The sequence below is a fragment of the Lissotriton vulgaris genome, chromosome 7 (genome assembly GCF_964263255.1).
Source record: "Lissotriton vulgaris chromosome 7, aLisVul1.2, whole genome shotgun sequence".
In the NCBI taxonomy this organism is placed as follows: Eukaryota; Metazoa; Chordata; class Amphibia; order Caudata; family Salamandridae; genus Lissotriton; species Lissotriton vulgaris.
In genome coordinates this window covers 676467227-676482010 of record NC_141695.1, presented here as the reverse complement: position 1 = coordinate 676482010, position 14784 = coordinate 676467227, and the positions used below count along the sequence as shown (strand labels likewise).

General features: G+C 41.6%; 1 protein-coding gene across 1 annotated transcript in view; it reads right to left on the bottom strand.

Annotated features, from left to right (window-relative positions):
• Positions 1-6833: 6833 nt before the first annotated feature.
• RAB11FIP4 (RAB11 family interacting protein 4) overlaps positions 6834-14784 on the bottom strand; it is a 1047208-nt gene continuing 1039257 nt past the window's right edge. Inside the window, exons 14-15 of the mRNA XM_086929407.1 lie at positions 14297-14440; positions 6834-12574 (exon numbers count right to left, since the gene is read on the bottom strand). Coding sequence (XP_086785533.1) covers positions 12458-12574; positions 14297-14440 — 261 coding nt within the window. The 3' untranslated portion in view covers positions 6834-12457. The remainder of the gene's footprint in view (positions 12575-14296; positions 14441-14784) is intronic.

The following is a 14784-nucleotide window of genomic DNA, read 5'->3' as shown; positions in this document are numbered from 1 at the left end:
GTAAATCATTCCCATCCCTGCTATCAGCTGCATGGTGGCAACATTTTGTCAGAGTTGGAGAAAGGATTACAATCAGGCAATATGGTACCCATTGACCTTCAGTAATTTTGTAGCGCAACATCGGTCGGAACTGTGTTGCAGTTGGTTTGGGGTCATATATCTGAAGCAGCATTGGCCCCTCCTCTGTGGCACCAGTACAGAGCTTGTAATGAGTTGAATGGTTTCAGATGGTTCCAAATATGGATATGCCACTAAAGTATACAAAAAAGTAAGGGATGGAATGCTTAAATTGATCTCAGCCACAAAGTCCCTGTAGATGGATCTGCCAGCAGCAACCCACCTGAGGGCCTCTACGGATCCTTAGGGCCTGAATGTAAGCCAGGTGGAGCAGGAAGAGGCCCAATTATCAGCAATATGGCCTCCCTAAGGGTTTCAATCTTCTGTAGTGTCATTGATGGGCTAGGAAATTTGGGGTGCACCTGGACCAACTTTAGATTCAGCTCAGCAGCTGGAGATCTGGAGGAAGACCAATGTAAACCTAGACACCCTTGAACTTTCCCCTTAGTTAGAGAGTGGCAGGATGGGTTCAAGTCCCGCATCACCTACTTGTTTGCATTTGGGCTTCGAGTTTTATTTACGGGAGGACATAAACGGCAAAGTTGGCCTGCAACCTACTGGAGTGGGAGAAGTCCACAACCTCAACTTAGAAGAAAACTTACACAGCGCCTGAGACTTCTTGTGTTCAGACATATACAGCTTTGTATTTCAGTCCTAGAGGACCTTCTTGAGCATGAGTGCGCACTTGCAGCAGGACTTGAAATGTACCTTGAACCCAAACACCAGACACAAACCTCATCTGGGTTAATAACTGAAATATATTTTCTGTACTTGGGGCATGGTTTGAAACCTTTAGTCGTAGGAGAGACACCATTCCATAGTACACTGGATTTTTCTGTTTTAGGAGTCATCAGAAGGCTGATGAAACTGGGAGTGCAACTCCGAATCGACATTGGAAGGCGCAGAAGAAAGTAAATTGCCATTGGTGTGCAGGGGGGCACTTTAATGCAGCTCCGAGCCATCATTCTTGGGGCAGTTTGGAGCCACACGGGACCACCTATCGCACACAGGAGTACTGCTGAAAAAGTTTTCATATCGTGTCTGGTGCATGGGAAATATTCTAGTGGTAAAGAACCTGTGGTTAGAAGTATCCTACATAAAATACCTTTGGTCTAAATTCTACAATGTTGAATATATTACTGTAATCAAGAGATCTTTGCTATCTCTGACAAGCTTGTGGGTGATACAAAGGGTTGTGTCTAGTCCAAAATGGCCATACCTCTTGGGTCTTTCCCCCACATAAGATAAGGTTATGCAAGGTTTACCAGATCCAACTCAAAGTGAAACATTTGCTAAGAACGGGGAAACACTGTTGGTGTCTGGGACTTCTCTGCTGTTCATAACATGGTCACGAATATGTCAGCCTATATATACAGCAATAACAGGACTCACAGGCTTATTTTCAAGCCGCTTGCGCCACCTGTGTGTCACTTTTTCCCATGTTCAAAGTGATGCACTGGCGGCAGAAAGGGCTTGTAAATAAGCCCAATAGAGTGTGTCTCCTTTGAATTTTAGAGGCCACTTTTAAGTGCAAATTAACTTTCTTAATGCATTGTCTCTCAAATAGTGAAATGTACCTTTAGCTTGTAGCTCATTTTCTGGGGGAAAATCTAACCACCACACCGGAATGCTCACAGACTCAAATTGTGTTTGGGCAATACTTGTTTTATAGTAAATCAGATTACAAAATACTGTGGAGTATATCTCCTTTTCCCAATGCAATATTTCTCTGTGAGAGCAGTTTCTTAACCACTATCATCTATTTTTACATGACCTGGTTGTTAATGAAGCGAATGAGAACTGAAGAGCTGCAATTAAAAATCCTGCAATGTTCCCTCTAATAACCATCAGAACTACTGTAAAACGTGGGGTCAACCAATGTATCAGTACCTTATATGTTTCACAGGTTGGCAAAGCCTTAATAATCCTAAACTTAATGCAATTCTTATTGTGAGGTTCTCACTCGGCAGCACTATAAGCGATATCCGGAGGTTCGACTAATGGAACACAGCTACTATCCCAGTTGTATGATACAGTGTAGTTAAGCATGAAGGGTGAAGAAAGAAATGGGTAAGAAAAGAAAGGGATCTTCTTAGTAGTAATATTTCCTGAAGCTCATAATGTTACTGGTATTGCTAAAATATTAAATACCGGTAAAGGTCGACAACCCTCTGGGACATAGGCAGGCTAGATAGGCTGTGTAAGAGTAAAGGTTTCAAGCATTGGGACAACATAGGGATATTAAAAGTGGGAGATCTCTGGATCCCCTTTACGCAACTCCAAGACCAATATGAAATGGCACCCACGGAACAATTCCGCTATCATCAGATCAAACCCGCCCTAGAGGCGACAATCCCCCCTAACCCTAATCTCTCTGAGGCCACACCACTATAGATTGTTGACAGACTACATGGACATGAAAGCAATATTCATAACATATCATAAAATCGTCAATAACTTACCCGATCCCATGCAAAAGCAGCGAGATAAGTGGCAGGAGTAGGAGGGGGACCTAGATGATACCGGTAGGCAGGAGGCTTTACCCTCCCCTAAGTAGCGATCCCATCTAGATTACGCCTCGTACAGCTTAAGATCCTTCATATAACCTACTATACTAGAACTACTCTCTACAAGATGAGTAAGACTGTCAGCCAACTCTGCCTTCAACAGTGTGGGGAGCCCGGTAATTTCTTCCATATAATTTGGGATTGTACCGCAATAGTGCCATATTGGAAATCAGTTATGTCCATCATCACGAGATTGAGCGGGAGTCCAGTCCCACTAGAGCCCAAATGCTTCCTTCTGAATATCTGCAATACCAAAGGGGATGATGGACGGAGCGTTTGAGCAAATCAAACACTCAATCCCAGTCAACTGATATGGGTTTAATCCATCATCATTCTTTAGCTCACTCCACCACCCCAGTTCAGACATGGCCATATACAAATCAGTCTGACCCTGTGCCTCATGGGAACAGTCCAGCGCCGAACTGCCAAGCCATGTCTTCCCTGGACCGGAAACAAGCATCCTGGGACCGGTTTCGGGTTCATAACCCTCATCAGCCAGGCTATCTTGAATCCAGTGGCAAAGTGAATAAGGGACCCACGTCTGGGCATACCCTGCCAACTTAGGGCGAACAAAGCGATACCAAAGGGGATGATAGATGGAGCGTTTGAGCAAATCAAACACTCACCACCAGTCAACTGATCTGGGTTTAATCCATCATCATTCTTTAGCTCACTCCACCACCCCAGTTCAGACATGGCCATATGCAAATCAGTCTGACCCTGTGCCTCACGGGAACAGTCCAGCACCGAACTGCCAAGCCATGTCTTCCCTGGACCGGAAACAAGCATCCTGGGACCGGTTTTGGGTTCATAACCCTCATCAGCCAGGCTATCTTGAATCAATCAATCAATCAATCAATCAAGGACATTTGTAGAGCGCGCTACTCACCCGCAAGGGTCTCAAGGCGCTGAGGGTGGGGGGGGTGGGGGGAGGTGGGTTGACCGCTACTGCTCGAAAAGTCAGGCCTTGAGGTGCTGGAGAGTGAGCCTCCGTGCACAGTCTCTATATACTGGAAGTAACAGATTGAGTTACAGATTGATGCCAGCACACCAGCTCGTTGTTTTATCTGTGGCACACCAGCTTCTTACACGCTGAGTAAAGGACGTCATGTCACTGCACCATGGTGATGTCATGGATCGGCTGTAATGATTTATTACAAATGCCTAGGCAGGGGCGGTTTCTGATAAAGGGCGTCGGGGCTCCGCCCCCTTTATTTTCATCCCCCGTGCGTCGGCATTGCTAAAGTAAAAAAAAAACTCTGTAAATCTATTATTATAAAAAAAATGTACACATGTTTGTTTGGAGCAGGGCTGTCAATGTGCTGACACTGCCAGCGAGTCCGATACATCCGATACATTCCTTAACTTTCTGCCTTTGGGCGGGCATTGGTGCCTCAGTCTAATGTATTTGCCGGCGGAAGAGCTCACAGCCCTGAGGCCTGTGAAGTCATCAGCTCGGCAAATACATAGACTCGAGCTCCTGTAGCACCGGGGATCCACGTCAGTCAAGGAGTGGAGATGATGGTAACCCCACCCTTTCCCAATTCGTCACAGGGGGTAGTACCTGCCCTATGACGAGTTGAGAAGGGGTGGGGTATAGGCTGCAGGCAGGCGGGAAGCTTCGAACTTCCGAAGACACACTTTGCAGACTCAAGGAGATTGCTTTTCTCTGCGGAAGCAGCAATGACAGGAATGTATTTAGATCAGAGCCCGAGTCTGTGACTAATTACAGGCTGTTCCACCAAGAAATCCGACTCCGACCACTAACATAGCAACATAGAACCAAAGGTAGGAGGGGCAGGTATCCATGGGGAATGATCGATGCACCTACGTTTTTTTTTTCTTTGGCCAATATAGTTCCCATAGATTTTGCGGAAGAATAGCCATTCCACTACGGCTAATTGCGACCTTTCGTTTGTTTCCTGAGGGAATTTGCTGCACTAAAAATATTAGTTTAACTTTCCTTTGTTTGCACTTGTTTTAATTTCAGGTGTGTGCGTCATAATGCAGTTCTCTCTAAATGAAAGTCCAACAGCCTAGATACATATTATTTCGTACTTTTTAGTTATGTGCCTGACCCTGTCCCTCACGCATTAACCCCACTATCATTGCGCACAGGATCATACTTCCCCTACTTTTTTTTTTTTATACACTTTGATCGCTGCATAGGACAGGTCCAGGCCAAATGTATTAGTCAGCACAGGAAGGCGCCATCTCGTGCTACCAGTATTGACACTTGAGCTGACTGACGCACATCCAGAGGTGTTTATAATTAAGTAGTCTGTGTCTGTTCAGCGACATGTTATGTACTAGAGTGCAACAGAATACACATTACTCATCTGCAAGTGGAAACACAGTGGAGATTCCAACTCGGGATTTCAGTCAATTCTGGACTCCAGCACCCCAATCGTTTTAGCATTAAGTAATACACTGTAGGCTCAGGAAATAAAGGGTTGTAAGTCTCAGGTAATGAACACCTGTGAAAGAGCTGCACTGGTTTTAGGACATGCTGGGAAAGTGAAGTAAATAGCCTGTAATGTACCTCACAAGTAGAGAAATTGATGTAATGAGTGATGTCTTCCTGATGCTAAAGCGGGTCAGAGTGTTGTGAAGATATAACTCATATTAAACAGCCCAAGTCTAGCGATTTGGGTGCTTGTTTGAGGCTCTTAGGACTTTAGCAGTTCCTCATTTTCCAATAGTGGTAGCATGAAAGATAATAGCTTCAAGGTGGCAGTGAATGTGTGTCTTTCTGAAAAAAAATATGTTTTATATATGTGTACCTAAACGTCGATGGAAGAACAAACTGTTAAATGAGTGTCTAAATGGATGTTTTTTTAAATGTATTGTATAACTGACTTATTAAGTGTATCTTACTAAATACATGTATTCGCAATTATTGTTTAAATTTGTAAATATCTGTATCACTGTCTCCCTTTATCTATAGACGGCTGCTTGGGTTGGTGAGTAGCTACATGAGTGTCTATATGGGTTATTAGTTAGTTTTTTGAGTATTAGTATGAGTGTCTGTATGGTTTGGTGGGGGGTATTACTTTGTGCATATATGAATGAATGAGTGGTTTATTGTTTGTATATGTTTTGAAGACAGCATGTGTGCAGGACTTTATGGGTGGATGAGTGTGTGTATGGGTGTGTTAGTGAGTGAATGACTGTCTCAATCATATCTGTATGAGTAACTACATATGTTTTAAATTAGTATATGTGAGAATTGATGCATACAGGTAAGAATGTGTGAGCGTGAGAGATTGTAAGAGTTCCTGAATAAATACGTTTTTGTTCCTATAAGTGATTGTTTTAGAAAAAAGTATGTGTACGTTTCTGTAGAAGTAAGAGTAGTGGTGTATGTATAGCTGTATATGGCCGGGGGTTGGGCACTGGGTCTGATAAAGGCTTGGTGAAAGGGCATAATACTGCAACATCCTTCTTGATAATCAAATGCACCATTTGCCCACTCTTTTTTCAAAATGTTCGTGGGGGAGAACCCCCAAAGCCCCGTAGGTGGTTCAGGATCGCTCGCTACGCTCGCTCGCCGCAGTGCAGTACGGGAACTGTTTTACGGACCACCACTTTCAATTGTCACCAGCCGCCACTGCGCCTAGGTGTGCCATTGTCTTATAACAGGCATATTCATTCATCAGAATACTTGTATTAAGAAACCAAAACATTACTGTTTATAAGCTTATCATGCTCTTCCCCATTTCAAAATGTAGAATTTATAGTTGTGCAAAATAAATTTGTAAACTGTATTCGGCTATAAGAAAGGTCTGAAAGCACCGTTGAAATTCAGTTTTCTTCATGCCCTAGTCTTAAAGTTTCAGTCAAAAACCAGAGTCTGATTTCTATTGAGTTGGATCTGTATTATTTTGGGTGTGGTAAAACGCTGCATTTGATGGTTGGTCGTACACAAGCTATAAGGTGAATTGTCCATGCGATAAGATGAAAACATCTGTCTTTGTCCTATCATCCTCCCTCGGATTGAAAAGGAGGCCGCATTCTAACACCGAACCACCAGGGGTGAATGGTCACAAATTGTTATTTGTATGGACAATGCTTGTTTTTGACAATACTTGTTAGTGAGCTCACAAAAGACAAACAGTGACAGAATAAATAATCCATGACACTCGAAGCAACAGATTAAAGTGTCTTATTTCATTGTCAAGGAAATACACCAGAGATGCTGTTTTATCAAACACACTTCTAAAAATCAATACAGAACTTCTAATGTGAATCATCTGCTATGCTTTTTATGACATGTTGCTAATGTTTTGCAGAACAAAAAACGCACAATCTTAACATTTGTATAAAATGACAGCTTTTTACAGAGCATTGTGGCACATGGAATACAAATATCATCTATTTTATGTACATTATGTACAGCTCGTGAAAAACACAGTACATACTTTCAATGAAAATATACAAAAATGCACCCAAGTAGCAGATCACGTGAAAAGCTTCTGTACAATCATGACCTAGAGCATGAAAGGCACACACACCAGTAAACAGAATTCATGCAAAACATAGGTACAATCTGTGCAATGAAGCAAAACGACCCCACAACAATGTATAGTAGTTCTCTAAATACATTTTCAGTACTTAAACATACTGTAAGTGCAAACATGTACTGTTGCTACAGCTTGACATATAGAGGGGTCACACCAAGAGAAGTGAAGACAGTACGTGAAAACAAACTGTTCTGATGATGCAATCAATGACACTTATAAATATCAATAAACAACAAAAACTGTGCCCCCTCCCATGACCCCACACATAATTTCAATTTAGCAACTGATTTTAAGAAATCCAGTTTATCAACACTTATTTATATTATATTTCAAGTTTTCATTAAGGACCTTTTCAGGTTGGCCAGTTGATGTGAATGTTTGAAGTTTTGGCATTTCTGGAGTAATGAACATTTCTGAAGGTCTTTTGTATTTGCAACCAACTAAAAGCTCATCTCCTCCAGGAAGGATGTGACAATGCTGCTTTTGCAGCTCTGTGGCTTATTAATTAAAGGGTTTTCTCATGAATGATGTCCCAATAGGTCTGAAAACTCAGCTAGGCATCAAGAAACACGGCGTTATTCTGGAAACCGTGCGGTTTGAGATGGAGTATTGGGGAAAGGAACCCGAGTTGCTGTCGATTCAGAGGAAGGTTCCTTTAATTTGTGGGTCACTATGCTCTTTACAGGCTACCTAGGGGCACAACACAGGCCCCTGTAGAACAGGGGGACCCAAACCGTCAGGGGCCCCAAAACACTTCAGAGAGGCTCCATTTCACCCAAGGCCAATGAATATTTGTTAGATATGGTTAGACTTAGGGGCCCCTCTTCACATGCTGGAAGGAGGGCCCCAACATTTTATGTTATGGCACGGAGGGGAACCCTGCCTGCCTGGAGAAGCCAGGACAGGTCTTTTGCTGCTTTTCTGCTTGCCATTTCTTACTACCTCAGCCAGAAATGTAGATCTAAATCTGCACCCATTTCCTTTTAATTGCTGGCTTGCACTAGGATGCCACAAGCAGCTCTAGTGTACTGACCAAGATCAGCTCCTTTTTCTAACTCACCTTCTGCTGCAGCGCCATACTAGGGGGTCACACCAGTTGCCCAAACCCAGTCATTCTTAACAGAGAGAGTATTACAGCACAGTGTTAAAAGAAACCACAGGAAAAGTTGGATTAGGATCAAAAATAGGTCAGAGCACCAGGAGCGGCCAGTTCAGGTAAGGGCTGTGGGGCAGGGCAGGTGGGGAATCCACAGAAGACGGAATAGGTCAAATAAAAATAAACATATAATAAAACTACTTACCTTGCACTTGACGCATTGCCGAGTCAGCAGTGCGGCGAGGACAAGGTAAGTGGTTTTATTTGACCTATTCTGTCGACTCTCCCGCCCAACTGCTCCTACCTGAACCGACGCACCTGCTGTGCACCCTAAATAAAGTGGCCTACATTTGCGTTTTGCACCTTTTTGCAAAACACTACTTCAGTGTATTATGAAAAGAAGGAGATGGACAGGGGGTTCTCTAAAAGAGGCATGTTGTCTTAACTTCACTGAGATAAAAAAAGAATGCAAATTTTACCAGGACTCTTTGTCCACGGATTAATTCACAATGATGAAATTCACCTAAAGATGAGGAGACTTTTGCTCAGGCCCCCTACTCAATCAGCATACATTAAAGGGCTGGCCCAACGAGAGACTGGGAAGGACACCTCCTGACTGTTGGTAACAGAGAGGTAATTGAGGCCCATCTGCCTCCAGAAAGGCCGCTGAGGCTCCCACTTGGCTGCTGGCGGCACCTGAACAGCACAGACACAGCCCAATTCGACCACCATGCTGTCCAAAAACACGTCCCACAGCTGCAACTCAGATACCAACCGATTGCCCGAGTGTTCTCCTTACCAATACGACCCTGAGCACCAGGGCTTTTCGAGAAATATCAAAAGGTAGAGTGTGGCGCAAAGTTCACAGTGATGGATAAATATATACAGTATGACCGAAGGCAAACGTCATCTGATTTCTAAATCTCTTTTATGTCCTGGTTTGCTTATTCTGTGTGATGTGCACTCGCTGAACACTGTTGCACAAGCATGAATGCCAGTCCGAGACCTCAAGACATCACAACCTGCACTTCATAGCCTGTTCGTCTACTATGGTCCCTTCAATATTTGTGAGACTATTACGTTTTTTAATTAAACCCAATACTTTCAAATGTGAATTTATCATCATAAAGTGAGGGCAACATAATTCTTTTCCAAAGCAACTTTAGCTGGGTGGATGTGTGCTACAAAATGACGCAGGCGAAAAGAGCCGTCACAGATCAATACACCATCAACCATCCAGATGTTCAATACCCAGAAGCATCTGTCAAGATGGAGTCCATCGCAATGTCTTCATGTTGAAAATATTATTTGCCTTCATCATATACATAATACACAGCCCCAAAGTAATTTTTGCACGTCGCCCTGTCCTTGCATTCACTTTTCGGTGTGGAAAATCTCAAGAATATGTACTACAGCATTTACATCAGGTATTTCTGTTTTGCACCATAAAGGTAAACCTACTAGAGAGAGTTACTAGCAGTTCAAGCCACTAGGCAACTTGACAATGTCTTCTAAAAACGGCTTTACAAATGATCCACAGCATCCTGTGAAGTAGAAATAAATTGTTCTGTTCGGAAATTAGGACGGGCAGAGTATACATTTTATATGTATTAAAATTCAGATTTTCTGAAGGAAAATAAACGAAAAGGCAGCATGTTGCAAAATTTATGTTGGGCCTTTTCTCCATTAAAAACATGCATGCAAGAAAAGAACGCCCTCTTCTGCATGGATCTCTAGTCTTGAGGGGTGGATCAGCGATACTTTTGCTACCAGGGTAAGTTTCATCCGTCAGCCATGCTTGTGTTTGATTTACTTATCTTCATTTATGTCCCCTCGGTGCTGAACAGTTGAATGCATCCATCTCCACTGACTAGAACACTTCTGCTGATTTACTAATAAGATTACAGGCACAATCCCAATCTGCAAAACTGGCAGCAGGATATAGCTAATGGTTTCACAACACAGAAAGTCGAAATAAAATAAAGGCAGCACAGTAAGACAACTCATACAAAATAAAATATTTTCTCTTTTCTCTGCAGACGGAGGGCACAAGGAAAACTGGAACTCGCAGGTTTCGATGCCAGAAAGACAATACTGTGTGACATCCTTCTACCTTTAGTCATACGTTTTTGTGCTAATATTCAGGCACCTTAGAACAGTGTTCACATGGCAACGGTGATCAAAGAAAATGCATAGGTTGAACGGGATGGTTTAACTAAATATTGTATCTTGAGTACGTCTACATTATAAAGATTTTACACGGTTGGAAAAGTATACAATGATGGTGCACGTAATGTCCTAACTCAGCTCCCGGAGTGCGTCATTAAAATATATAATCTGCACTAGTGCACGTGTTCGTATTGAAGGCAATGTTTAAGGCAACTTTTTTAAAATAGCACATTGGAACACATCCTGGATTAAGGCCATTAAGGCCCTAAAGTCCAAAGTTTAGAGTACAGCTTGTGTTTTTAAAGCAATTTATTTGCTAAAGCTGCACATATCTATAGTCTTTTCCCTCAGCTTAAGTGAAATGTGCCTTTGGTATTCACCAACTATCGTAGTACATATTTTACCCATAAATGCAAACGGAGAGCTCCTCCTCAAAAAGATTGGAGTAAATGTAGAGTTAGGCTGGGGAAGTTCCCCAAAAACTCACATATTTTATGGGATAGAGACAAGAAAAGATTACACACTTTTGAAAATGCTTTCTAAGTGGAAAGAACAAGTGCAAATGTACATTTCCCCTCATTGTAACTGTGGCTTGTCATACTGGGGGCAGACCTCTGGAGTATGGCCGGGCGAATAAAAAGCGTGCCATGAATCTCTATAGTTGATAGGATTCTGAGCCTACAGCAGGGAATATTTGAGGATGCCAAAAACAAATACATCTCTGAAAATCTTGCGTGGAATTCTACACTATATGGACCGTCTTTTGAAAATCAGACCCGCTGTGTCTAATTATTAACATAAAGTGAAATCATAGCTTTTGATTAAATACATATATTTCACTAATAACTGCATTTGTGAGATGTCATCGAACATGCCATATGAAGACCAGCAGGTGCTCAATGCTTCAGTTAACTTTTATGGGGGATGTCAGACATACTCTGTGACTATAAAGATGGACGTCATTTAACTCACCCAACTTTAAAAAAAAGTCAATAACCAGATGAGGCTCTAGATGAAAAATTGCTAATTTGCATTTTTCAGTTCTTCCATCAAAGCTGAAGCCAAAGCAAACAATGGGAATCGTAGGAGTCTTGACCTGGGGACATAGTGAATGAGAAGAAAAGTAGGACTGCCAGTTTACATAACTTCTGATACTTCAAATCTGGAAATCATGAATTCTTGGTTAAAATTTCTAGAGGGTTTTTCTGGAATTACACATATTCATAAAAGGCTTAACAGGAGGATGGTGGCACTCAGCTGTGAGCATCTCTCGTATGAAACATTTACCAAAAACACTTCTGATCTGCATGAGGCTACCATGACAAACAAGGAGTATGTTCACATTAACACTGAGGATGTTAATGCCTTTTGTCCTCCGTGTTGCCTGGTCTTTTCATTCAAACACACACTTGACAAGGCTATTTTAAAACCTTTGATTCCACACATCTTTTTTTAGCTGTAAATCGAATGGATTTAAGAAAATCAATACCCACAATCCGGGATGCAACTTTAATTTTAAGGGCAGCGTGTGTATTCTAAGCACCATTTTATAGGAACTCAGAAGACAGGAATGTTTTTTATTGGAGTATTTTCCAATATTGTTTTTTTTTTTTACTTTTTCAACCAGAGGTAGTGATTTTTATCCAGTATTTAAAACATTATGTTCCAGTTATCCCCTCCTTATATATCTATATATATATTCTGGATACAGTAACGCATTGTTTTCACAGTCAATGAAAGTGCATGAGGACAGCTACTTGAAAGCAAAGTGTTTGGTCCACAGAAGGTTTCCTACCTATCTGCGTACAAATAACCTTACACATGGGCAGACCCTCCGATACACAGAGGTGCCCAGTCACATATACTATAGTATACAAATAATATTATTTTACAGTATTCGAGTGATTCCTAGAGCCAGCTGGATGTGCAGTTATCAGTCTGCTGTGACTGGCTTGGATGCCCTACAATGTTCATTCGGTGAGTGATTAAGTTTTAATCTCCAGGATAGATGGGTTGTGGTCCAGGATTGCCAGGATAATCTTGTCCATGTACTGTCTCAATCTGAGATTGATCTCCTCCTGCTCTTTTAGGGCTTCCATGAGCTGAGAATAGAGAAGGAAGATGAAAAGTGGTGTAATTATGGTGATCATATACAGAGTTCTTTCTTGTTTTGTCCACTGTTACCAATACCACCACGTAGAAAAAGCACATACACTGTACATAAATGCAAACAACTTTAAATGCTGAATAAAAGTCATATACCTCAGTTTTGGCACTAGCTAGTAAAATTGATTTCACACAAATGCAGGCTTGCTGTGTCAATATGTTCACCCTTCCAAGCATATGTTGACTGTAAGCATCTAGGGTACAATTCCAGTAAGACATTTCTGCTTAAATGAACAAGTCATGAGAAAATAGCACGTTTTCAGTGGGGGTTATAAGAAATGTCTCCTTTTACAGGTGGAGAAGGGAAAAGGATGATTGAAATCATTGTGTTTATAGTATGTTTCTACATACAAAGAAATGCATGACTACAGGGTGGAAAATGGAAAGGGATGCATACCTTCAGCGGTAAAACGTGTAAGACATACCTCCAGAAATAGGCAAAGACGTAGTATATGTGGTGAGGTAGGAAGGCAAAGGTGTGCCATCAAGGGTGGACAAAGAATGGCATGTCTTAATAAATGGATAAAGGCAGGCATGCATCCAGAGTCAGTAAAATATACAGCATGAATTCAGGTGGCTACAAGAAAACCCTAACCTATGGTAAAGTGACCAATGCCTAGCAAAGAAAAAACATGCCATAAATGGGTAAAAGACATGGCTCCAGAGGCAATTAGCACAAAGAAACGCCTCCAAAGGAAAACCAAGAAAAAACACAATGCCTCCTATGGAGATCAAAGGTAGCCTACACGTCATTCAGCATAGGTTTACTATAGATCTTTACTCTGCCCAAGGCAATTCGTCACAGTCAAGACTCTCTTATTCTCAAGAGCCTATACAAATACATTTATTTAGACATTGTTTTGCAGCAACCACTCTTGAATGGCCAAATTAATAATAAGTTAACTTATGAGTTTTCAAAAATGGCAGCACGTTATGCAAATGTGAAAAAAATGCACTATTTTTGTTTTAGACCATGTCTTTGAAGCCTGTGGAATTGCAGATGACCCAATAGGTGAAGCACCTTCAACATCACTGCAGGAATGGAATGTAGGCATTGACATCAGTGCAAAAGTATAATGACAGAGAAGAAAATGAGGGGTAGAATGGAAAGGGAAGGGAAGGAAAGTGGTTGCCAATCCTATTATTAAAAATACTAGTTTACTTTAGCAAAGAGCAAAAGGCGTATCAATGGTGAGGTTTGATCTACAAGGAAACAGCAAAGTTCACAACAGGGCTGTGCCTCTAAAAGTCTTGTTGAGATGATGTGCTTACCAAGCATTTGCTTGAGACACATCTAAGCCTCAATGACATGCAACTGCCTCTACCAGAGCCCTATACGCCTTTCAAATGCACTGGCATATCTGGAAACCTTGCCTTTCTGGCTACTTCCTTAGTACTTTCAGTACTAAATAGTTAATGCAGATGTAGCCAGAACCTTTGAAAGATATACCTCCCATGCGTATAAGAGATGCAGTAATACACCGTCTCTTCAAATCATAGTTCAGCTCTTCTTTGGGCTTCCAAGTATTGCATTGAAAATTCCTTATATTGGTCAACCCACGTTACGTGCGACTAAAATTACTGTGAGCATCATTCCATATCCTAATATTCTGCTGCTTGGCTCACATACACTTTTAATATATGCGTACAGCCCATACCTCATCCCTTGATGCAGAGTCAATTTCGGCAGCCAAAGACTGGGCTTTAGTTTGGGTGGAAAAGAGATTCTTCGCCTCATAGAGGCTCAGGCTCAAAATTTGTCCATTCAAGTCATCATTCTGATCCCGGAGCTTCTGGTTGTCCTGTTAAAACAAAAGAATGTTATCAAATTTGAGAAGTGATATTGTGTTATTGCAGTTTTATTTCTAATGGCACAATGCCTGTAACCAGAGTGATACGTTTTCAATAAGCAAAAAGAAAACCTCGTTTTCCTTCTTCTAATAGGTTTTCTAAAGTGAAGCTATCAGCATGAACCAGATATTGATGGCAACTTGTTTATGCTATTTCCACGCTGTAGGTCATTACAGAAAAGAAATATCTCAACAAAATCTAAGCCTGGCATTTTTTTATTCACCTTACATGACACTGCTAATATGTTTTGGAAAATATTATGAACTTATTTTAGCTGTGTTTCAAATTCGAAGTA